General features: G+C 46.9%; 1 protein-coding gene across 1 annotated transcript in view; it reads left to right on the forward strand.

Annotated features, from left to right (window-relative positions):
- NUP54 (nucleoporin 54) overlaps positions 1-25190 on the forward strand; it is a 232520-nt gene that overhangs the window by 109543 nt on the left and 97787 nt on the right. Inside the window, exon 7 of the mRNA XM_086949277.1 lies at positions 21300-21496. Coding sequence (XP_086805403.1) covers positions 21300-21496 — 197 coding nt within the window. The remainder of the gene's footprint in view (positions 1-21299; positions 21497-25190) is intronic.

Consider the following 25190-nt stretch of genomic DNA (forward strand, 5'->3'; position numbering starts at 1 on the left):
TTCCGACGAACGTCGGCACAAACTGATGCTCTCAGCTTGCCAGGTGCAGGAAAAGAAATCCCTTTCGGTTCGATGCTACAAGTCCCTGCTCGGATCGATTTCATCTTGCATACCATTAGTACCGCATTGCAGACTGCGGATGCGTCCTCTGCAAGAGGAGCTAGACAAACAATGGTGCCAGGCAGAGGGCTCGTTCAATGACAAAATTTTGGTTACACCGCAGATGAAAAAGGCATGCGAGTGGTGGTTGGTGAAAGAGAACATCTTCGAGGGACTAACAGTCAAGATTCCACCATCTCCTATGATCCTAACAACGGATGCCTCATTAGAAGGCTGGGGAGCAGTTCTCCAAGAACTTCAAATCAGTGGCCACTGGAGTCCAGAACAGCGCCAGTGCCACATCAATTTGTTGGAACGGACAGCCGTTCGGTTAGCTTTGCAAGCTTTCCTCCTGAGAGTTCGAAATCGCGCAGTGCTGGTCCGGACGGACAATACGACGGCCATGCACTATATCAACAAGCAAGGGGGGACGAGATCACAAACTCTGTCCAAGGAAGCCCAGGGACTTTGGGATTGGGCTATTCTTCACAAAGTCACCCTGCAAGCGGAACACCTGCCAGGCTCTCTCAATATTACAGCAGATGCACTGAGTCGCCAAAGACAGGCGAATCACAAATGGGAATTGAATCAGTCCGTTCTGGAGAAAGTGTTCTCAGTCTGGGGAAGACCGATCATGGGTTATTTTGTGTCTCCGGAGAACGCCAAATGCCGTTTCTACGCAAGCAAGGAACACCATCAGGGATCCTTGGGAATGCGCTTTCCATGGCTTGGTTCGGCGCATTCTTTTACACTTTTCCACCAATTCCTCTCATTCAACGAGTGCTCCGGAAAATCAAGACGGAGCCATGCAAGATGATTCTCATTGCTCCAGCGTGGCCCAGGCAGTTCTGGTACACAGAACTTCTTCTACTTTCTCAGGATCGTCCAATTCGCCTACAACTAGTTCCATCTCTGTTATCAAGGGATCAAGGTCCGGTGCTCCATCCGGATCCGCCGTCGCTGCATTTAACAGCATGGCTCCTGAATACAGAGAATTCCAACATCTGAATCTAACCAAGGAGTGTAAAGAGTTTTGTCCCAGGCTCGAGCACCAAGTACTAATAAAACGTACAAAGCAAAATGGAAGACATTCTGCCTGTGGTGTCAGAGAAAACGTCTCCATCCTTACAAGTCTCTTCCTCATCAAATTTTGCCATATATACTATCATTGGCTAAGTCTGGTTTGGCTCACTCTACAGTCAAGGTGCATCTGGCAGCCATCTCAAGGTTCAGGCGAACTTCATCAGGTCCTTCTCTATGGTCTTCTAAAATTATTAAACAGTTCTTGAAAGGCCTGTTTCGGATGTATCCTCCAGTTCGTCCACCTCCTCCAATTTGGCAGCTTAACCTAGTTTTGGCTCAACTGATGAAGGCTCCGTTTGAGCCTATTCACAAGGCGGACTTGAAATTCCTTTCGTGGAAGCTAGCCCTTCTCTTAGCCCTAACATCGGCTAGGAGGGTTAGTGAACTTCAGGCGCTGTCCATAGTGGAACCTTTCCTTCAATTCAAAAGAGATGTTCTTATCCTTAGAACGAATCCAAAATTCATCCCGAAGGTTCCTTCCGAGTTCCACTTGAATGAACCCTTGATTTTGAAATCTTTTTTTCCGCGGCCTTCAACTCCGGCGGAACGAACATTGCATTAGTTGGATGTTCAAAGATGCTTGAAATTCTATTTGGAGCGCACAAGGTCCTTTAGAAGGTCATCACAGTTGTTTGTCGCCTATAGCGCGACTCTGAAAGGATGTGCTTTAACAAAGACAAGCATTTCCTGCTGGATCTCCAGTGCCATTCAATTCTGCTATCAGGAAGCAGGCAAACCTCTGGGCAGAAAAGTTTGTGCGCATTCCACAAGAGCAGTGGCATCTTCGGTGGCTCTTTTTTTCAGGAGTCATGATCAAAGACATATGCAGGGCAGCAACGTAGAGCAGTACTCATACTTTCACGAAGCATTACTGCCTAGAGTCGACAGGACAACGCGGCTGTTGGTCAAGCAGTCCTCAGGAATCTATTTCAGTGAGTGGTGAGCTTTCCATACAATCCCTCCTTCCTGTATTGCACATTTTGTTTCAGTGATGTTTTTTCTTCCGTATGGTAACAATTGATCAATGTTCACTGTAATCATCTCTAGTGGGCGTGTGATGCTCTAGATATTTCTATATATGACAAAATGTGCTTTGGTGATTTACTGCTAGCTATTCTGATACAAAGCATGAGAATCTATGAAAGTTCCAATACTGGTGTAAGAAAACAAGTTACTTACCTGTAACTTTGGTTCCCCAGTATTGGTAACTTTCATAGATTCCCATGCGCCCACTCTCCTCCCCTGGGAAAGCTCAGCCTAATTTTACAGAGATAGTGGCGGTTGCACAACGGCTACGAAAATCTGAGGCTCTCTCAGGAAGGTTCTATGTGGTGAGGCTGTTCTTAATGGTTGTTGAGAAAAGTTTGGTCTCTTTTACACAAAGAGGGTGATATGCTACAAAATGAGATGAGGCCTAGGCCTGGTTTCTCTTTTGTTTCTATGGTTATGATATTTTTTATTTACTGAGTCTCCCATTCCGACGACTGGGAATGATACAAAGCATGGGAATCTATGAAAGTTACCAATACTGGGGAACCAAAGTTACAGGTAAGTAACTTGTTTTCTTCTTTTAGGTGGGTCTCCTGCAACAGACATACCTGCGCTGGTGAGAGATCTAAATACTTTACAATCAACCTTTGCCTGCGCGGGCTCCTCAAACCATTCAAATTCCAAGAGATACAATGGATCTTACGACCGTATTTCATGTTACCTATCATAGGCTTGGGCGTCTTTTGCTAGGTATTGGCAAGGCACCTTATTAAACGAGTGTGATGAGGCATATTTTTTATTTATTATTTCCCCTCTCTGCTCCCCACCCTCCCGCCCCTTCCCCCTCCCCTCTGTGTCCCCTGAAAACCCCATACCCCACTTCATCCTGAGGAACCCTCCCTTCCAAAAGGCTTTGCCTATTCGGGCACTGCTCCCTCGGACTACACCCATTATTTAAAGCCTAATATGTATCGTGGGCCAAAAGACCAAGCTCCCAGAAAAGACCTCCATGTTCCTCCCTTACTTCCCTCCCTGTTTTTCATGATGGATTTTAGCAATGAGAGTGTCAACTTTTTCAGTGGATTGAATCATGTGCATGTGGTTGTTCCACATCACCCGCAGAGTGGCAGCGAACTTCAATTGTGCTTTTGCCCCAAGACTGTTAAGCTCCTCTAATCTTTTCCCCAACTCCCATTGTCATGTGGCAGTTATATGGGAGATGTTGGATCTGATGGAAAAAGAAAAGGGGGATCGGTCAGAGAGTGAAAAGGGGATGACCCCTTCCTTTAGAGCGGCTGACAGGATAAGCTCCTTCACAGAATATGAGAGAAAATTCACCAAGATCTTGCGAGGTTTCTGCCTTACCAAGTTTCTTTTAAAGGGGTCCCTGTGAACTCTTTGGATTTTGTAATTAAGATCAATTTTCGGTTGACTTTTAAGAACTGTGCCCTTCAGTAAAGTGATCAGGAACTCCCTTATATCCTCCCCCTCCACTACTTCCGGGACATTTAGGAGCTTCAGATTATTTCTCCTTGAGTGGTTCTCTAAATGTTCAAGGTCGTCCTTCACTTCTTTGTTCTGGGAGGAGAGTGTCTCTAACCAGGAGGTGGTGGTCACTATTGATTCTTTTAATTTTAGAATTTCTTCCTCAATTGCCTCAGTCCTTGCCGTGACCGCCTCTAGCTTTTTAGCAAGGATCTCGCAAGATGACCGAATTGCAGCCTGATTTGCCTCTGAAACAGAAAACCTATGGCCAGTTCTGCCTTATTAGTTTCAGAAACTGTAAATCTGCATGCCATCTCTTCCTTCATGGCCAAGAGTAGATCTGCTAGAGAGTGTGTATTTGAAGTTGACGTCGAGGGACTCTGATCTGCAGAAGCAGGGAGAGCCTGAATCTTATGCTTTCCAGATTGACAGGCCATACTCCCCGATCTTCCGTTTGCACCACATGCGCCAAGACTTGCTCCCCCTCATGCCCCGTCCCATCCTTCTGCAAAAGATCTTGCTCCACACTGCACTTTCCCTGCACTTAGCCCCGGTCTTGATCGATTTCTTATGTTAAATCTTCCTGCTCCCCCAGCACTGAGTATCTGTTGGTAAGACTAATCTCTGGATGGACGTCCCTTTCTACAATAGTAGCCTCAACAGGTTTTGAATGCTGGGAGATTTGATCTCGATTTGGTTGTGCAAGCTCACAGATCTTCTTCACCACCATCGTCTCTTTAGATGGGGGGATTGGGGTGGAGGCAAGAGATGGCATGTTTGGCTTGGAGACTGGTAATTGGACTAGGTAACCCCCCGGGGTAGAATTAGGCATACTTTTATTTGATAATTGGGGTGATTTGGCTACAGACGAGAGTGACATAACCTGATAAAAGTTTTCAAGGATGGAGTAATTTTGGTTTTTATTGCAGATTGTTTTTTCCTGTCCTGTGTTTTCGTCTTGCCTTGTTGTGATTTAGCTTTGGATGGGGTCATACATCCAGGGGACCCAGGGGCCCCTACCCCCTGCTTACGTTGTCCTGATACAGCTCTAGCTTCAGCTCTAACTTCAGCTGCTGCTTCTGGTGGGGATACTCGTTGGGGGAAAACAGAGTGTGTTATAACTTTATTGGCTGCCAAGTGCACTGTCTTCGCCTGTAACGTGTATCTAGTCAATTTAGGGGGGGGATAAGCCTTCTTGAATGTTTGCGCTCTTCTCCATGCAGTCAGTGAGACACACCTGGGCCCCACCTCTGCAATGCTCCCCCTATTGTCACTCAGGAGTCTGGTACTCTCCTTATCTGTCCTGAACCCACGAGCCAACCCACCAGTCAGTCGGTTTTCAGCTAAGTTACACACACCCTTGGAGACCGAGCTCTGAGCTTCACGCCAAGACCGGGCACCCCTACTTGCTCCAAGCCCAAGGAACCACACTCCGGATGGACCGCTCCTCTCCCAACACACCGCAGCAGCAGAGAGTGAAGCCCGCTGCGTCTTCGTGCAAACGCTGCCGCATCCCACCTCCAGCGCGGCTTAACGGTGGCTGCACCGCCCACACCCGGGTAGCCTAGAATGCCGAGCACAACCCCGGGGGGAGTCTGCTTGCCACAATCCCCGCAGGTCCTCTCGCATCGCCAGGAACAGCAAAAACACCAACACAAGGGCAGAACAAGAACAATAACAAAAATCAAGCGCAGGAATCACCGGTCAAGAGACCGGTAAACCGTGGTTCTTCAGCGGCCATGAGAAGTCCGAGGGAGCGAGCCCTCGGCCGTTCATCCTGCGGCCGCCATGTTCCTCCCCAGGTAGGAGTGCGGGGAGCACAGGGTGGGGAGCAGAGAGGGCAAAAAATAAATAAAAATATGCCTCATCACAATCGTTTAATAAGGTGCCTTACCAATACCTAGCAAAAGACGCCCAAGCCTATGATAGGTAACTTTAAATACGGTCGTAAGATCCATTGTATCTCTTGGAATTTGAATGGTTTGAGGGGCCCGCGCAGGCAAAGGTTGATTTTAAAGTATTTAGAGCACTCACCAGCGCAGGTATGTCTTTTGCAGGAGACCCACCTAAACCCAACAGAGTCAGTTAGTTTTTTCACAACAATCAATAAGCAGTCGTGGGGTAGCAATAGTGGTAAATAAGGGGGTTCCTGTAGGATCAAGTCAGTTCAAACAGATCAATCAGGCAGATGGATTATAGCCCTTCTGGATTTCGAGGGGATGGAATCCTCTTTCTATGGCCCAAATACGGATGACCCTGCCTTTCTAGTCAAACTACAAGAAAGTTTAACTATGGTAAACCCGCCCCCTTGGTAATAGGAGGTGATGTTCATGTCAGGCTTGACCCAGTTAAAGATAGATTCGACTTGAGACATGCAATATTTACCCCTTGGATATCACCCATCTTAGAAGATGGGTGATATCCAAGGTTTTACTTTTTACAGTAAAAACTATCCTCATTCCTCAAGGATAGATTATGTGTTGGTCAATAGAGAAGCTCTCGACAATTTTATCAGTATATCGATTCTGCCGAGCCATCTATCTGATCACGCTCCCCTCTTATTTGTAATTTATTGGGTGGTAATTGTTCCCAATCAAGATGGACGTTGAACAGAGTAATGCTATCAAACTCAGGAATTGTTCAATCCATTAGTAAATCCTCTCTAGAATTTTTTTTCCATCAATCTAGGATCTACCTCAATAGATCATGTACGGGACGCCTATAAGGCTAGTTTGAGAGGTACACTACACGCCCAAATAAGTTCCAAAAATCGAACAAAGACTATGGAACTACACGCCCTCAAGAGCAAGATATCCGCTTTAGAGTTGGAAAGGAGCAGCATAAACCGAGATGATGTATGGAAATTAAAGCAGACAGACAGGAAAGTGGAGGAGGTTAGGCAGAACCTTGGGTCCTTTTTAGATCTGAAATGTAAGGCCCAATGGCAAGCCAGAAATATGGAAATCTTTGAGTTTGGGGAAAAGGCAGGGGCCCTTTTGGCTTGAAAGGCGAGGTTGGATCGGGCAAAGAATAATATCAATGAACTTATCATTGATAGCAGTGGGAATAAATCAAGTAACCCGGAGGAGATGCAAAAATTCCTTATAACACTCTTCTCTGAATTATATATAGGAAATATCTAAATCCTCCCCAGGACCAGATATCCCCTTGGTTAAGGGATAAGTTCCTTCCCGGTCTCACTGAAACTTTCAGGGATGCGCTCGATGCTCCTATAACAATAGAGCAGAGCAGGTACCAAATAAAGAGTTCAAAAAATAAGAAAGCTGCTGGTCTTGATGCCCTCCCCAATAAAAATTATATAAACTGTTACAAGATGATCTTTTACTGGTACTTCATATGATATTTAATTCAGTTTATTGCTCTAATGGGGTGATGCCTAGATCCTGGAGGGAGGCCATGATAGTCCTAATATTAAAGCCAGGAAAGAACCCTTTGTTGGCCGACTCTCACCGTCCTATCTCCCCACTGAACGCCTATTATAAGATTTTTATGGGTGTTCTAGCAGGGAGATTTGCAAAACTGGCACCCAATTTAATTTTTTTTTAAATTCTGTTTATTAGCATTTTCAAACGACATGCAAGAAACATTGCAATAACTCCCGTCAGTCACGACATATCACATTAAATCAGAGGTCTCGGTCAAATTCAATGTACATGTAACAAAGAAAGAAGAAATCAATGATAGGTAGCAACATGCCCATTACGGCAAATGAAATACATACAATTGAATAATTACAGTTGCATCAAGGCCTCAAATCAACAGTCTACAGTTCCAAGTAGATTGGTATGCAGAGACAGCCCACAATACCCCTCTCTCATCTCGACATGTCCCCAGAAACCCCCCCCCCCCCCCCCCCCCCCCCCAGCACACAAAAAACAGACGGATGATAAAAGCAGCCTATCACAATATTCACATTATGCATATTAGGCAAGGTTCCAATATCCCTTATGAAAATCATTTGTCCTCCCTCACTCCTCCGTCATTCTGTTGCCTGCTTATTCACTGTTCCCAGATGTCCCGCGGTCTGGAGGTGGGTGGCATCAGTTCCCAAAAGATACCCAATTGCGTATGCCTGTAAGTAACATCCGTAATCCATCCCTTCATCATAGGCACCTTACATCTCCCCCAATGTATTGCTTCCCTCCTCTTAGCCTATAATAGTAGCAGTGCATGCAATTTCCTGAGTTTGGGTGGCATGTCTTTAACATATCCCAAAATACCTAACACGGGAGATGGGACATCCGCGCGCCCCACAATTTGGTTTACAGCTGTAAAGATCGAGGACCAATAGTCCTCCAGTTTAGTGCAAGACCATGCCATATGGAGAAATCATGCTGGAGAATAACCGCACCACCAACATCCATCTCCCTCTCGGAGCCCCATTCTATAAAGACTGGTCGGCTTCCAATACATCCTATGTAAATACTTAAAATGAATGAGGTGCAATTTGTAATTGGGGGAAAGTTCAGTGAGTTGTCCGCAGCAGAAGTCCCACTGGTCTTCAGAAATAGCAGCAGGCAATTCTTCATTCCACCGCTGCAATGCCATTGGTTGGATCACGGGGCACCCAATTTAATTAATTCCGATCAGAAGGGTTTTATGGTGGGGAGAGCAATCCAGGAAATATTGACCTAGCGGAGATAAGGGCAGATACCCTGGCAGTAGTGGCTATTGACGCTGCTAAGGCCTTCGATCGGGTGTGTTGGAGGTATCTTTGGGGTTCCTAGAGGCCATGGTGTGGGGCCGGTATTTGTTCATACTGTAAAGCATTGTTACCTGGGCGCATCTGCGAAAATTCTTTTGAATGGTTCCTTGATCCCAAGTTTTCCTATCCAAAGAGAGACAAGGCAGGGGTGCCCCCTGACCCCCCTCTTGTTTAATATTTATATCGAGCCTTTAGCTCAAACTATCAGACTGGATAATATCATTCCGTTTAAATCATCAAGCTATGAGTGCAGATTGGCATTGTATGCTGATGATGTGATAGTTTACACTAGTGATCCAGAGCTTGCCATCCTACAACTTGAACACAGGCTAAAGGAATTTGGTATGATTTCGGGGTACCTTGCTAATTCGGCTAAGACTGAAGTTATGTGCTGGAATACCTTATACCGAGGCGGCCCCACTAGTAATGAATTTAAATACCTAGGTATTAAAATCGTCAAGGACTTAAACAAAATCCCCCTGATAAATTTGGGGAAAATTGAAAAGGAGATTGATTATCTTTTTGCCAAATGGAAAAACCTCCCTTTGACCATGTATGGGAGGGTAAATCTTGTGAAAATGTCTGTGCTACCAAAATTGACATACATTTTCAATGCAATTCCTTTAACTTTTCCCCCAAAAAATATAAATAGGATTCAGGGGAAAATTGGTAGTTTTATATGGGGACAGAAACGTGCTAGAATGTCATTGAAAAAGCTTAGAAGGAAGCTCCTTAAAGGCGGGTTGGCCCTCCCTGACATTCATTGGCATTTGATGGCTTTTCCATTTAAGGGCTTTAGGACGCTGTTGACTAGTCCAGAGGAAACTGCGTGGGGTAGAGTGCTCGGGGAAATGGTGCTGGCTGAGGGAGGTAGTGGACAAGAAGGGTTTCTTTATAAATTTGGGGCCCCAAGGTTTTTTAAACTGGTCCGCCTAAAGGTTTTGAAAACCGCCTGACTACCTGGTATAAAATCAGGCGCATTTGGGGTATAGGTTATTTTTCGGACTTTGCCCCTATTTGGGATTCCCCAGGGACCCCACTTTGTCTGTGCGATAGCTTGGCTACCCCAATTAAAAGTTCCGACCACCTCACCAAACCGGATCTGGTGGATTCAGACGGGATCCTCCCATGGGAAGTTTTACAAGCTTAGATAGGCCCTCTTTTTTCCAGGTTCAAGTTTCTCCAATTAAGATCATGGTATGAAGCAGAAGTGGGCGAAATCACCGGGAGGTGGGAGCTTGAGCAGTTATTACAAGACCCCCGGCCTAAAAAGAAAGAAATATCTCTTCGGTATGCAAGATTCCAAGAAGCAGAGGAAACCAAGGTCCCCTCCCGCAAATCAGTTTGGAATCAAACACCACTTGCCCGTGGTATTGAAGAATTCTTTCAACCATCACTCAAGACATTGTATAAATATATTAAGCCTGCCGGTCTGAAGAAAAATCATTTTTTTGTGATTAACAGGCTTTATTATACTCCGGCCAAGATCGCCAAATTCTCCACGGACCCGCCGCCAAGTTGTCCTAGATGCAAACTAGCTAATAATATCCACATTTTCTTTGAATGCCCGGAGTTAAGTACTTTTTAGAAAGATGTGGGAGATACTTTTAACAACTATTTCTGAAATCAACATAGAAATAGATCTTCACTTGGTGATTTTCGGTAAGAACTATTCCACCAGTGGGGCGCTCCCACAGGACCAAATGGGCTTGCTGTTATATCTAGTGCTTTTGGCGAGGAGGGAGATCTGCATTTGATGGAAGGGTACAATTCCTCGGGAGAGGGAAGACTGGCTTAAAGCCGCCCTCAACATGGCACGCTTAGAACAAGACAGTAGAGAGGGAAGCCCACTAAGTATCTGGCTTCCATTGCTAAGTTGGGGTCGGCGACTGCGGCTGATCAACGATTAATATAGGTCCTGCCCTTAATTCCAATGACTACACCAGTCCTCAAATATGTGAAGAAGGCCCGGCTGGCCTAGACGGACGCAGTGAGCCGAAGGGCGCCCAGCAGCAAATGAAAAATCGGCTTGGCAAATTTGTTAATATTTTTGGTGAGATGAGGACAAAAAGAAAAAATTGTATGGTTCTTTTATACTTTTATGATAGTCTGTATTTAATGGCTTTTTTAATGTCTTAGTAATAGCAAACTGCTTGCTGTACTTTCTTTCTGTGACTGGTATTCTGTATACATGTATTGCTTTTATACTTTTATGGTCTAGCTAGACTGAATAAAGTTATTTCTGACTGACTGACCTATCAGGACCCACAACCTTCTCCAGTTCCTCTGCAATTGTCCGTAAATATCTGCTCAGATAGGAAGCTTGGTAAGGTGTGCGTTTTTCAGGTGCTGTGAGACCAATCATTTAGGTATTCAAGAAAAGAGCCTGCAAGTGCCCCTTCATGCTTCTGATTTTAGTTATCCTCATTTGCTTCACGGTCCTTCCTTTGCTACATGGGACCCTAAAATTCCTCTACAAAGTTCTTATACTTTTTTTCTGCTATGTGCACTGTTTTTCCTCAGTGGCAATTGCCTGAGATTTACCTGCCCATACTCTGCATATTTTTCTTCACTTTTTCGGCAGATTACCAATGCTCATTATTGTTAATGAAGGTGGGTTGCTGCAGATATCTTGCAAATGTCACAACTCGAGATCATAGTTTTATTCCAAATGCTTTGGAGTTGCATCATCTGATTTATTTTCACCAAATATTTTGTTAAGCTCTTCACCTTATTTTTTCTTTAATGTGATGCGATGCCTGTGAGAAGTTGGCCTGGTATATAATGCTCACTAATTCTTAGTGATCACTTTGTACCATGCCAAGCAACCCTTATGATGATGGTTGTAATTCAACCTTGTAGACCAGTTATCCTAGTGGTAACGTGGACAAAGCAGTCTTAGGCTAAACTCTGAAAGGCATGTGAAGCCAGCTGTAATACCATACACAACCCCCTTGAATACCAAATGAAAGGGACACCACACAGATATATTTTGAAAATATATATTGATTTATTAACTATAAAATCCCCTGGACTCTTTATGAGCACAGAAGCACAAGCGTTAAATCACAAGACAGTTTAAAATACACAAAAGTTGCACAATATGGATGAGCCCTAGGGGCCACCTAAACCATATACTAAGAAAGTGGTATAAGAGATACCAATAGGAAAGGGAACAGGCCTAGGGCCTTGGGAATCGCTGGAGCTATTCGAGACTAGCAGTGAATAAGTCGGGAAAGGCCCGCGGGACTCAGGTGCAGTGTTCAAAGTGCACGCACTTTCCAATGCAAAGTCTATGGGGCGTAAAAAGTACAAAGTTAGAAAGTTAGGAACCTTCCGAGTGACCTATGGAGCTGAAACTTAAGACACAGGCCCTTGAGATGTGTACCAGTGTAGGAACACCGGCGGAGCTGAGTTACCTCACCCACAGGAAGCGGGTGCACAAGGTCGAAGTAGTGTCGGGTTTCGTCACGCTGGTCGAGGGTGCTTGGAGCTGAAGATGCTGCAGGCGGCTCGATGTGAAGAGTTCCGGTGGATCCAAGGGTGGATCTGAAGATGTGAAGACCTGAAAGCAGAGGGGACAATGTTCAAAGTCACTAGCCAGTGACTACCGTGGAACCAGATTGGAACCAGGCGATGTCGGGTGCAAACAGGCGTTGTCGGGTAGCTTCTCTCTGCAGCCACGTGGACACCGGGGGTCGAGGACGTCCAGGAGTCGGTCACGAGCTGTCCCACGCAGGCTTCTCGCTGTTGGCGGTGTCGGCAACTTGATCGGAGCAAACAAGCCTTGGCTAATGCAAGCCACGCAGGAGTTCGAAGATGCTTAACACTCGGACCAGCAAGGTCAGAGCGAGTGCTCCTTTTCACAGGAGCTTGGGTAGGTCTGGAGCAACCAGACCTGCTGTGTAAATCGTCGGTTTTGTCGCCAAGATGGCCGCTGACCACGTGGCTAGTGGCCGGGATGGCACGTCGAGTGGCACAATGCAAAAGGGCCCCACGCAGATCATGGAGATGCTGGAGGGCTGATCTTCGGTGCAAGGGCTGCTCGGTGGTGGGGGTTCTCAGTCCCCAAAGCACAACGTCGAGGATACCTCAGAAGCTGCGCAGTCAGCTTTTCGAGTGTCTTCCAAGAGGTCCGGTCCCACGTCACTCGGTGCCTCCACGGGTCCCTTCTTTGCAGGGGCTGTGGATCGGGCTCTGAGAGGTCTGGGAGTCTGGTTCTTGTCGGGCTCTGGGCTCGGGCTCCGGCGGGAGGCGGCGGCAAAGCAGACGTCGAGTTGCTGGTTGGTACCTGTGTTCACAGGGTGGCCACTCCTAGGCCACAAGGGAGATTTTCTTCAGTCTTCTGAGCAGCAGAATGTCGAAGTCCAGTCGTCTTCTTAGTTTCAAGTTGATTCAGGATGATCTGCTGTGCAATGGCACTGCTCCCACTCTTATTCCCAATCTGAGGGGTGGATCACCTACTAGGTCCCTCCTCTGGGAGGAACCAGGAAGGGGGGCGGTTACACCCCCTTTCCTTTGTCCAGTTCCGCGCCAAGCCTGGGTCTGGAAAGTCCCAGGACCGGTTTGGACTGGCCTATCACGATGACACCTTGTGTGCCCCGGGCATGTCTGATTCTATTCAGCCCTGTCCTACCCAATACACAAAACCCTGTCCAGGCCACCATCTGCCGAGTTTCGGTCAGCAGCAGGAGGCCAGACTCGTGTCTGTGGTGGCAGCATCCATTTTGTGATGCTGAGGCTCTGGTTAACTTTAACCGGGGTTAAGGCTACACACATGTCGTGTCCCTCTAGAAGGGTGGAATGCTATCCCCGTCGACAGAACTGTCGAGGGGATAGTATTCCAATTCGTATGACACCTTACTCGACATGTTTTGATAAAGCCAAACCAAAGATAGCATTTAACCGCGAGGATTATAATGCACTTAAGAGTATATGGTATGGCAGTATCCCAGAACAGCTTAGGGAGTGGTTCCCGACAGCTGCAGACAGGCTCAGCTCATGCTAGAGCACCATCTCACATATTTCCAAGCACTCTGCCTCCAGGATTGATGAGGCCTTCCATAGGAGTGGCTGATAGGAACATATGTGTCCAGTTTAGGGTTAGGCACAGGCATACTGTATCTAAGTAAGAGGTGATTACACCAACTTACCCCAGCTGAGTGATCAGCCAGTTGTGTCAAATATGGAGGCCAGGCCAGGGGTGGCACAATACATGCTGCAGCCCCTGGTAGGCCTTGGAAACACCTATGCCCTGGGTACCTAGGGTACACTACTACAGGGGCTAATAAGGTGAACCAGTTCCAGTTCGTAATGCACCTAAAGTGCATTGGCAGTAATTTAGAGAGAGAACAGCAGGCTGTGGGTCTGATTAGCAGGCCCACTGCCACATTAAGTCAGAAACCAGTGAAGCAAAAAGCAAAAATTTGGGGTGACCATAGGATAGCAGACCCTACTCTCCTACATAAACCCCCCACAAACGCAGGGACATTAGACTAACCTTGACCAGTTGTGTCTTCATGTTCTAAGTGGAAGTACCTGGAGAGACCATCTGCGTTGCCATGGTCAGTCCCTGGGCGGTGCTCCACTGTAAAGTCCATTCCCTGTAGGGAAATGGACCACCTGAGTAGTTTGGGGTTTTCACCCTTCATCTGATTAAGCCATAGGAGGGGCTTATGGTCGGTCTGAATCTTGAAGTGAGTGCCAAATAAGTATGGTCTCAGCTTCTTCAGGGCCCACACCACAGCAAAGGCCTCCCTCTCTATAGCTGACCAACGTTTCTCTCTGGGGGTCAGCCTTCTGCTAATAAAAGCAATGGGCTGGTCCTGGCCATCTACATTAAGCTGTGAAAGCACTGCTCCCACTCCCAACTCGGAAGCATCTGTTTGGACAATGAACTCTCTTGAGTAGTCAGGACTCTTCAGGATAGGTGCCGAGCACATGGCCTTCTTCAGGTCATCAAATGCCTTTTGACAGATTTCTGTCCACTGAACCTTTTTGGGCATCTTCTTAGATGTCCGATCATTAAGGGGAGTCACAATGGACCCATAGTTCTTAACAAACTTCCTGTAGTACCCAGTCAGGCCCAATAAAGCTCTGACCTGAATCTGGGTGGTTGGAGGGGACCAGTCCTTGATGGTCTGGATCTTACTCTCCAGTGGTTGAACTTGGCCTCCACCTACAAGGTGGCCCAGGTACACAACCTTGCTCTGCCCTATCTGGCACTTTGTTGCCTTGATAGTGAGGCCTGCCTTCTGCAGAGCCTCAAGCACTTCCTTCAGGTGGACCAGGTGATCCTCCCAGGTGGAGCTAAAGACAGCAATATCATCCAGATAAGCTGCGCAAAAGTCATCCAACCCAGTGAGGACTTGATTCACCAACCTTTGGAAGGTGGCAGGTGCATTTTTCAAACCAAAGGGCATCACCACAAACTGATAATGCCCACTAGGGGTAGAAAATGCTGTCTTGGCTTTAGACTCCTCAGATAACCTGATTTGCCAGTAGCCAGCTGTCAAGTCAAATGTGCTCACATATTTGGCAGAAGCCAACTTGTCAATGAGCTCATCTGCCCTTGGAATAGGGTGTGCATCTGTCCTGGTGACAGCATTGAGTCCTCTGTAATCCACACAGAACCTCATCTCTCTCTTGCCATCTTTGGTGTGCTAGCCCAGGGGCTCTCTGAAGGCTCAATGACACCTAATTCCAGCATCTTTTGCACCTCAGTCTTTATACAGTCCCTGACGTGGTCAGGTTGCCTGTAAATCTTGCTCTTTACAGGAAGACTGTCACCAGTGTCCACCACATGGGTACACCAGTTAGTCTGACTGGGTGTCAAGGAGAACATATGTCTGTATGCCTGTAGAACTTGTCTGCAGTCATGTTGCTGATGCTCAGTGAGGCTGCCACCTAAGGCCACACTATCAACTGAACCATCCTCAGGGTTCTGAGTGAGCAGGTCTGGGAGAGGGTCACTCTCTTCCTCCTGTCCCTCATCTGTAGCCATGAGCAAGCCCATGTCTTCCCTGCTGGCATATGCCTTTAATCTGTTTACATGGAGCACCCTGTGGGGGCTCCTGGGAGTTCCTAGGTCCACCAAGTAGGTAACCTCTCCCTTCTTTTCCAGAATTGTATGGGGTCCAGACCATTTGTCTTGGAGTGCTGCTGGGGCCACTGGCTCCAACACCCATACCTTCTGTCCAGGCTGAAATTCAACAAGGACAGCCTTTTGGTCATGCCAAGCTTTCTGTAATTCTTGGCTAGCCTCAAGGTTTTTGGATGCCTTTTCCATGTACTCTGCCATCCTGGAGCGGAGACCAAGTACATAGTCCACTATGTCTTGCTTAGGCTTTTTGAGAGGTAACTCCCATCCTTCCTTCACCAGACACAGGGGTCCTCTTACAGGGTGCCCAAACAACAATTCAAAGGGGCTGAAGCCAACCCCCTTTTGAGGGACCTCTCTGTAAGCAAACAAAAGGCAGGGCAGTAGGATATCCCATCTTCGCCTGAGTTTTTCAGGTAATCCTTTAATCATGCCCTTTAGGGTCTTGTTAAATCTCTCAACAAGCCCATTGCACTGTGGATGATAAGGAGTGGTGAACTTGTAGTTAACACCACATTCCTTCCACATAGTTGTCAAATATCCTGACATGAAGTTGGCACCTCTATCAGATATTACCTCCTTAGGAAACCCCACTCTGGAGAAAACTCCAAGTAAGGCCCTGGCCACAACAGGAGCTGTTGTGGTCCTAAGTGGAATTGCCTCTGGGTACCTGGTGGCATGATCCACTACCACCAGTATGAATCTGTGCCCAGATGCTGTAGGGGGATCCATTGGACCAACAATATCAATCCCCACTCTTTCAAAGGGAACCCCCACCACAGGTAGTGGTATCAGGGGGGCCTTTGTTGTTCCACCTGCTTTACCACTGGCTTGGCAGGTTTCACAGGAGCGACAAAACTCCTTGGTGTCTTCAGACATGTGAGGCCAGTGAAAGTGAGGGACAAGCCTGTCCCAGGTCTTGTTCTGGCCTAAGTGTCCTGCTAAAGGAATATCATGGGCCAAGGTGAGAAGGAAACCCCTAAATTGCAGAGGTATAACCAACCTCCTGGTTGCACCAGGCTTGGGGTCTCTACCCTCTGTGTAAAGGAGTCCTTCATCCCAATAAACTTTATGGGCACCTTGAGCATTCCCAGCAGCCTCAGCAGCAGCCTGCTGTCTGAGGGGTTCAAGAGAAGGACAGGTTAACTGAGCCTGCCCCAAGTCTGCCCTAGAAGGTCCCCCTGTCCCCAGAAACTCAACCTGATCAGGTTCAAGCTCTTCAGAGACAGTTCCTTCAGGGGTCTCAAGATCAGTTTCCTGTGAAGCCTGATCCTCACTTGCAGGCAGTTGGGAAGGCACAGCCTTTACCCTCCTGTTCTTCTTCTTGGAAGGTGCTTGGTCCATTGTTCCAGGATCCAAGACCTGAGGTTCAGAGAGGCACTTTTTGGCCTGTGACCTGGTCACAGCAAGGACATGTGATGATATCCCTAACATCTCTGCATGAGTCCTGTACTCAACTTCTGACCATAGAGAGTTCTCCAGGTCATTGCCCAACAAACATTCTACTGGGAGATCAGCACTAACCACAACTCTTTTTAGGCCAGTTACCCCTCCCCAGGAAAAGTTAACAAGTGCCACACTATGTGTAGTAGTGACATTGCTGGCATTGGTCACCAGGTAATTATCACCTGGCATGTATTGTCCAGGGTCCACAAAGTTAGGTGTCACCATAGTGACACTGGCACATGTGTCCCTGTAAGCTTGAGCCACTTTATTGTTGATCAAAGGCGTCTGTCTGTATTTGCCCAGGTTACTGGGACTTATGTCAAGGGTCAAATCTATGTCCCCTTCACAAATCAGCACAGCCTGTGTAAGGGTTCTGACTAGGTCAGAATCTTCTTCAGTTCCCAAAGTGATACCCACTACCCCCTTGGTTTGAGGACCAGCACTGCTAGCTGTACTAGTTGGTGCAGTTGCCTTAGGGGCTGCAGTGCTGGGGGCTCCACCCTTTTTACACTCACTTGTCCAGTGAGAGGTGTTACAAGTTTTACACCAGGGTTTCTTCTGACCTTCTTTCTTCTTCTACTTGGAAGTTTGGGACCCACCCTCTGTCTCAGTTTGGGGCCCTGTTGAAGACTTCTGGTCTTTAGATTTCTGCTCCCCACCCTTCTGGTCTGTTTTCTTCTGGTCACCACCCTGGTTCTGGTTCCGGTTCTTTTGCTTAACTCTGGTTCTTACCCATTTATCTGCCCTCTTTCCCAATTCTTGGGGAGAGGTCAAATCTGAGTCAACCAAATGTTGATGCAACTGCTGGTTCTGACAATTATTTAAAATTTGTTCTCTCATCAGCAAATTATACAATCCTTCATAGTCTGTAACCTTGCTTCCCAGCAACCATCCCTCCAGAGCCTTAGTGGCACACTCAACAAATTCAGACCAGCCCTGAGTCTGTGTCTTCTGGGTATCTCTGAACATTAACCTGTACTGTTAAGTGGTTAAGCCTAACCCATCAATCAGAGCACTCTTCAGGACCAGGTAGTTTCTAGAATCCCCATCACTAACTGTGAGGAGTCTGTCTCGGCCTCTACCTTCAAAGGAGAGCCACAAGATTGCTGCCCACTGCTCCTGAGGGATCTGCTGTACTCTGCAGGCTCTCTCCATTGCAGTGATCCATTTATGGATATCATCCCCAGCTTTGTAGGGGGGCACAATCTTACTCAGGTTTCTGTTATCAAAAGACCTGTCTTTATCCTTGTGGATATTGCTCCCACCAGTGGGTTCTATTACCCCACTCTCTCTAGGCTGTCTTGCTCTAGCAAGTCTCTCTTGGACCAGGGCAACCTCTAATTCTCGCTTCTGGATCCTAAGCTCAGCCTCTCTCATTTTGGCCTCATGTTCCCTTCTCTGAGGGCTAGTCATCTCCCTTCTGGAGTGACCATGAGAGCCTCTAGAAGCATGGGAGTTGTCAGAGTCACCTGAGTGAGTCCTTCTCCTCCTAGGCTTCTGGTTAAGTCCACCTGGGGGTCTGAATGGGTTGTTACCTGATTCATTCCCAAGTAGGCTTAAGTTAGCCTGGTTCAGTCTACTGACCAGCACCTGACTGTTTCTGTCATCATCTGACTCACTGCTTCCCTCCTCCTCCTCTTCTTCCTCATCCTCTTCCTCTTCATCTACCTGAGGAGCTCCAGTGATGGGGGCTTCCTCATCTACCAGGATGATAGGGGCAGGGTGTCTACAGTGTCATCCTCTGAAGGATGGCCTCCTTCAGCATCCCCTGTGGGGTTTGCTTTAGAGGTCTTTAGAGTCTCAGACTGATCCAAGAGCTCTCTTAGGTGGTCTTTAGTAGGGGAAGGCCCTGTCTTCAGACCCCTTAAGGCACAAAGCTGCCTTAGTTCCTTAAAGGAAAAAATAGCAAATCTGGATGGTGCCCTTGGAGGGTCACTCTCAACAGGGATGTTCCCAGTGGAACCCTCTGCTCCAGACATTGCTCTAGTGTGGGTGGATGTGTTGCAATCTACCTACACTGGTGTTTACCTACTAAACCTATCTAGTAGTTGTAGCTAGGGTGTGCTACTCCCTTTGCTCTACAACAACTAAGTTCAGTAGAACTTAAGTGAACTAGTCTTGTTTTATATGTACCTAGCAGGTACCTGTATGATCTTTCAAATGATAATCTCAAAGATTGTAATGGTAAAACAACAGCAAGCTCCGATCCCAATCCGCTGCTCACCAATGTGAGAAGTTGGCCTGGTATATAATGCTCACTAATTCTTAGTGATCACTTTGTACCATGCCAAGCAACCCTTATGATGATGGTTGTAATTCAACCTTGTAGACCAGTTATCCTAGTGGTAACGTGGACAAAGCAGTCTTAGGCTAAACTCTGAAAGGCATGTGAAGCCAGCTGTAATACCATACACAACCCCCTTGAATACCAAATGAAAGGGACACCACACAGATATATATTGAAAATATATATTGATTTATTAACTATAAAATCCCCTGGACTCTTTATGAGCACAGAAGCACAAGCGTTAAATCACAAGACAGTTTAAAATACACAAAAGTTGCACAATATGGATGAGCCCTAGGGGCCACCTAAACCATATACTAAGAAAGTGGTATAAGAGATACCAATAGGAAAGGGAACAGGCCTAGGGCCTTGGGAATCGCTGGAGCTATTCGAGACTAGCAGTGACTAAGTCGGGAAAGGCCCGCGGGACTCGGGTGCAGTGTTCAAAGTGCACGCACTTTCCAATGCAAAGTCTATGGTGCGTAAAAAGTACAAAGTTAGAAAGTTAGGAACCTTCCGAGTGACCTATGGAGCTGAAACTTAAGACACAGGCCCTTGAGATGTGTACCAGTGTAGGAACACCGGCGGAGCTGAGTTACCTCACCCACAGGAAGCGGGTGCACAGGGTCGAAGTAGTGTCGGGTTTCGTCACGCTGGTCGAGGGTGCTTGGAGCTGAAGATGCTGCAGGCGGCTCGATGTGAAGAGTTCCGGTGGATCTGAAGATGTGAAGACCTGAAAGCAGATGGGACAATGTTCACAGTCACTAGCCAGTGACTACCGTGGAACCAGATTGGAACCAGGCGATGTCGGGTGCAAACAGGCGTTGTCGGGTAGCTTCTCTCTGCAGCCACGTGGACACCGGGGGTCGAGGACGTCCAGGAGTCGGTCACGAGCTGTCCCACGCAGGCTTCTCGCTGTTGGCGGTGTCGGCAACTTGATCGGAGCAAACAGGCCTTGGCTAATGCAAGCCACGCAGGAGTTGGAAGATGCTTAACTTAGACATACTGTACCTAAGTAAGAGGTGATTACACCAACTTACCCCAGCTGAGTGATCAGCCAGTTGTGTCAAATATGGAGGCCAGGCCAGGGGTGGCACAATACATGCTGCAGCCCCTGGTAGGCCTTGGAAACACCTATGCCCTGGGTACCTAGGGTACACTACTACAGGGGCTAATAAGGTGAACCAGTTCCAATTCGTAATGCACCTAAAGTGCATTGGCAGTAATTTAGAGAGAGAACGGCAGGCTGTGGGTCTGATTAGCAGGCCCACAGCCACATTAAGTCAGAAACCAGTGAAGCAAAAAGCAAAAATTTGGGGTGACCATAGGATAGCAGACCCTACTCTCCTACAATGCCATTGAACTCAAAGTCCATGTTTTGCTTACGTCCCTATCTAATAGGCCATTCTTCAGGTGAATAGACATAGCACAAGTCAAAATATATGACTACTGGCTGTGAAGAATGTTCTTCGTTGTTAGTCTTCCTTGTACTGATACGGTAAGACCTTGAGGGGCAGGAGGATGGGGTAGAGCAGGATTTAGGCAACAGGTGATAGATTTATTTATTTATAGAGTTTCATATAGTGCGAACATGACCCAAGAGGGCATCAGAGCGCTTTACAAATGATCAGGGACAAAAATCGAGAGCGACTTGTATGGCAGAACAGCTACAAGTGTATGCAAGTTACAGTTGAACACATGAACATATATATTGCAACGCCCCAAATAGAATATACATGAGCATATAAAAGCAATTACAAATGTTGCAAATAACTATACAATCTGGAAAGAAACTCAAAGTAACCGCTCTCATCTGGGAGAGGAAGTCCATGCAAGCAGGAACAACCAGTGTGTGGTGGAAGTAACCTAACATGGTATCCAGGGCGGAAAAGGTACAGTTAGAGTTCAGAAAGTACTCATCAGCAGTGCTTTAACTTTTTTGAATGAGGCAGTTGAGGGATGAGTTCAATTACCAATTGAATTAGTAATTATATTTGTTTCTGTCTCAATACAGTAAGATTGTTCGAGTGATAAATGTATGAGAACCTATAAATGAAATATATATGTATATATTTTAATTTCAGGACCGAGGTTGTTATCTATGTAGTAGAACGTTCACCCAATGGTACTTCAAGACGAGTTCCATCCAGCACTCTGTACAGTTACTTTGAGCAAGCGAACGTAAAGAATACACTGCAGCAGATCGGAGTTACAGCTTCCATGGCTAGGACAGAGCTCTCGCCAGCACAAATTAAACAACTTTTACAGAACCCACCTGCTGGTAAGAACTTTCTCAATGTAGTAATTCTTAAGGAACTAGCTCCTATAAAAATTGGACCCATTCCAATAACTGTTTTCAGTACCTTCATGAAAGACCTAACTTTTTAAAAATTTTCTAATAGCAAGTTTTATTGGTCAATCGGAAGTCCGAGTAGGGGATGTCTCTCTTTCTGAAGTTGTATTTAATCTGTGGTCAATATGAAAAAGAATAAGTGCTGTTGCCCTAAGTTTTGATCAGAAGCGTCAGTGGAGCTATTGAAAGTCAAGTCTGCTGAATACCAAGTATAGGAAGCCGGCTTTTTATGTAGTGTACCAAAACGATATACACTATGCAGAATGTCTAGATAACTCTTATTGTCTTACAGTGCTTAAATTAATAATTCCAAGTATTCTATTTTGTGGTAGTGTGTTCAAGCAGTTTAGGCTTATCAGAGGGTAGTGTTAAGCATTTGTTAAACATACTGAGTCAATAAATGAAGCATATACTTGAGGCCAATTTAGAAAAATAAGTATTTTTATATGTATATTAGAACACCAAGAACTTTATAATTGGGTAAGTACTTTTCGTGATATCAGTTTTAGAATGCAAGTTAAATCGTTGCCCAAATGCGTTTTTAGGCAGTAATGCTTTCCTATAGAGAAAGAAACGTACTGTATACTGGTAGTTGTAATTGTAGTCCTAGGGTTCCCATTTAGGACTTAAAGTGCTGTGTGTTCTGCCCTCAGAGACCCAGGCGGCACCATTTTTAAGGCGGCTGCGCGGCACTTTCTGGAGGCCCGTTGCGGCCGCGGCAGCCTTTAGAAGTTCTGACGTGACCTGCTTCGGTAACTGCAGGCTGCCGCTGCATGCACAGTGCACAGAAACGCGGGACTTAATTTTGGCAACTTAATTGAGTCCCGCGTTTTGCACTGCGCCTGCCTGCAGCCTGCTGCAGTTACCGCAGGTCAGGAGTGCAGGCTGCAGTGCAGCGCGGCCTAAGTCCCACTCCCGCCACGTTAGTGACGTCCTCCTCGCTCCAACCCCTCCCCCCCACTTCGACCACATACCCCCCCCCCCCCCCCCCGTCCCAGCCTCGATCAGAGTCCTCCAGGGCCGTCAATCAGTTGTAGCGTGCGCTACCAATGCCGGCCCTATAATGATCATTTTAGGCCAGCCCTCGCCTTGCGATCAGAACATAGCAGTGACACGTTACTCGCTCACCGCTATGCTCTCGTCGTGTTGAGGACGAGGAGTCAATTCCGGCCTTTATTGCAGGCACAGTCAGGCAGCGCAGCTTTTTCAGACTCAGACTTATTCATTTGAAAGAGGTGTGACGTGAGAGAGAATTTAGAAACCTACCTACATTGTGTTAGGTTTAGAATTATTGCACTATCATTAAATATTGATGCTTAGTTTTATATTTATTTACAAAGCGCTGCCAGTCCAGGACTGCAGTGCGTCAAGTTGTTACAACAGCAGAACATAAAACGTCTAGTTAACAAATGTGGCTTAACTTCTGAGTGCAAAAGGTGTGTGTTTTACACGGTAATTTACAGTCTTGGAAGTGGAAAGGACATTGTTCCATGCTGTTCCTGCTTCCGTGCAAGACAACACTATGAACTGGAAGTAAATAGCTTTGTCATTTCGATCTACTGAATGGGTATAATTAGTGTTCCTAATCTACATACATGTTTTATATGAATAGCTCTAAAATGCTAAAATAGCTCAAGTTAATTCCTCCATGCTGTGCATTATTTTCAGTAGCATACTATGCCGCATAATCTGCCTCACCACACATAGAACGCCACATAATCTGCCTCTCCACTTAAAATGCATTTCTTTACTTCGTCCTTTAGTTAGCTCTGCCGCATAATCTGATTTTTCACTGCTGCACAATGCCGGTGTCCCTGGCTTTAGGCGGTCCAATGCTGCGCCTTATAAATCCCAGAAGGATGAAAGGGGCGTTGGGAGCACAGGGAATAGCGCCTGTGACCTGCAGCCTCCATGCAGGCGCTCTACCCTCTGAGATGTCCATATGGCTCCTCCCTGCCAACCTGCAGCCCTTGGGTATCAGGAGGGCAAAGGGGGCACCCTTTGGCGAGAGGTCCCCGCCAGCCTCAGGGGGTTTAGTATGACCGAACTGTACTTATTACCCATACCCTGACAAGGCAGTGCATGTCAATAAACGTGTGGCACACCTTGGGCTCTCCTAACTGTGCCCAAGGAGACCCTTTCCACATAATCCTCCGCCTCGTGACGCACAATCTACTAAGTGCAGCCAAATGATTAAAGATGGATATTTTGAAGATTCTGCCGAATGTTCCATAATGTCACTGAAACCTTTATAAATAAACACACAAATGACCGATATATATCACTGAGGACCCTCTGTGTGCTTAGTAATTTGGTGTCAGTGTGCCACATGCGTCCATGGCCCGACGCAGAAATTGCCACATATTTCCCGCAATCTTGATAAAGGGCAGTGGCAACACACACTCGTTGCTATCTGCCACATTGAGAGCGAGCAGCGAACGCGCAGCATTGATTAGTTTACACGAAAATGTGAATGTGACTGTACAGCCAGGAATGTGCGTGATCCAGCACAGCCTGGGGTATATTACCGCTCAGGTGCAGACACTACCTCACACCACCCACGCAATGCATTACAGCACACACTCTTTGCTGTCTGCCGCTTCAGAGTTTGTTTTTTATTTACTATGTAGCCAGCGCGACAGAAGGAAAGACTCGACGGCTCCCCTGGGGCCCGCAGGGTATCCTATATATGAGCAGTGCCTTACTCCACAGGTTGTGTGTAGCGTGCTCTGCATTTCGAGACGCCTGCCCTGAGCATTGTGCACTGCATTCGCATGGTTAAGCGCCAGGATGTGTGCACTGCATTCTTCCCAGGCATTGAGCAGACTGTGTCAATGAGCAAGCTACAAGCACTGCATCCACCACGTAGTGTGCAGTTGTGCTCCATGTCTAGGCAGCATGCTGGTTGTGTGCACCGCTTTCCCCTTTTGTGTGCACGGAGAAGGCAATATGCTGCTTTTCTGGGTTTGTCTGAAGGTAGAAGCTGTGCCCTTGCCTTTCTTTGCCTTGTTTATGTGCATGGAGCAGGCTCTTTGCCTCTTTCCTTGGCTTTATGAAGTTCGGAGGCTGTCCCAACTGCTTGCCTGGTTTTTGTGCGTCCCCACACACGGAAGGAGGACTTACCCAGTCTCATTCTCCTCCACGTGGCAAACCTCTCTCTGGTCCAACTCCTGCTCCTGCTCACGCTGCTTTTTACCACCGCTCAAGTTTTTCTCCTTTTCCTTATCTAGCTCCATGCTGTATTTCTCTCATCCCTCTCGTTTCCCACCGCGGCCTTATTTGTCTTAGTTACTGTACTTGGAGCACAGCACTCTCTTCTTCTTCCTTTCTGTGTGTGGCCTCTTATTTCCCTTCTCTGCAGTCCCTCACTCCTGTCTTTACACCGAGTGCAGTCCAGAACTGATGTCTCCTCTATCTTCTGTTTTGGCACCTTTGACTTTACTGCTGTCGTCGCTGTCTTTGCACCCTGTTGTAACTGAGCTGTACCCCTTTCCTCTGCAAGGACACCCCTCTCTTCACCCTGCTCTCCCATCCTCCTTGTTCTCTGATGTTTCAGTTATCAGCTCCTACTTTGAAATCTGTTTATGCCCAGGCCCTTGTGATGGAGAGTTCATCCGTGTTT

This window comes from Lissotriton vulgaris, unplaced genomic scaffold (genome assembly GCF_964263255.1).
Source record: "Lissotriton vulgaris unplaced genomic scaffold, aLisVul1.2 SCAFFOLD_1644, whole genome shotgun sequence".
NCBI classification, from domain to species: Eukaryota; Metazoa; Chordata; class Amphibia; order Caudata; family Salamandridae; genus Lissotriton; species Lissotriton vulgaris.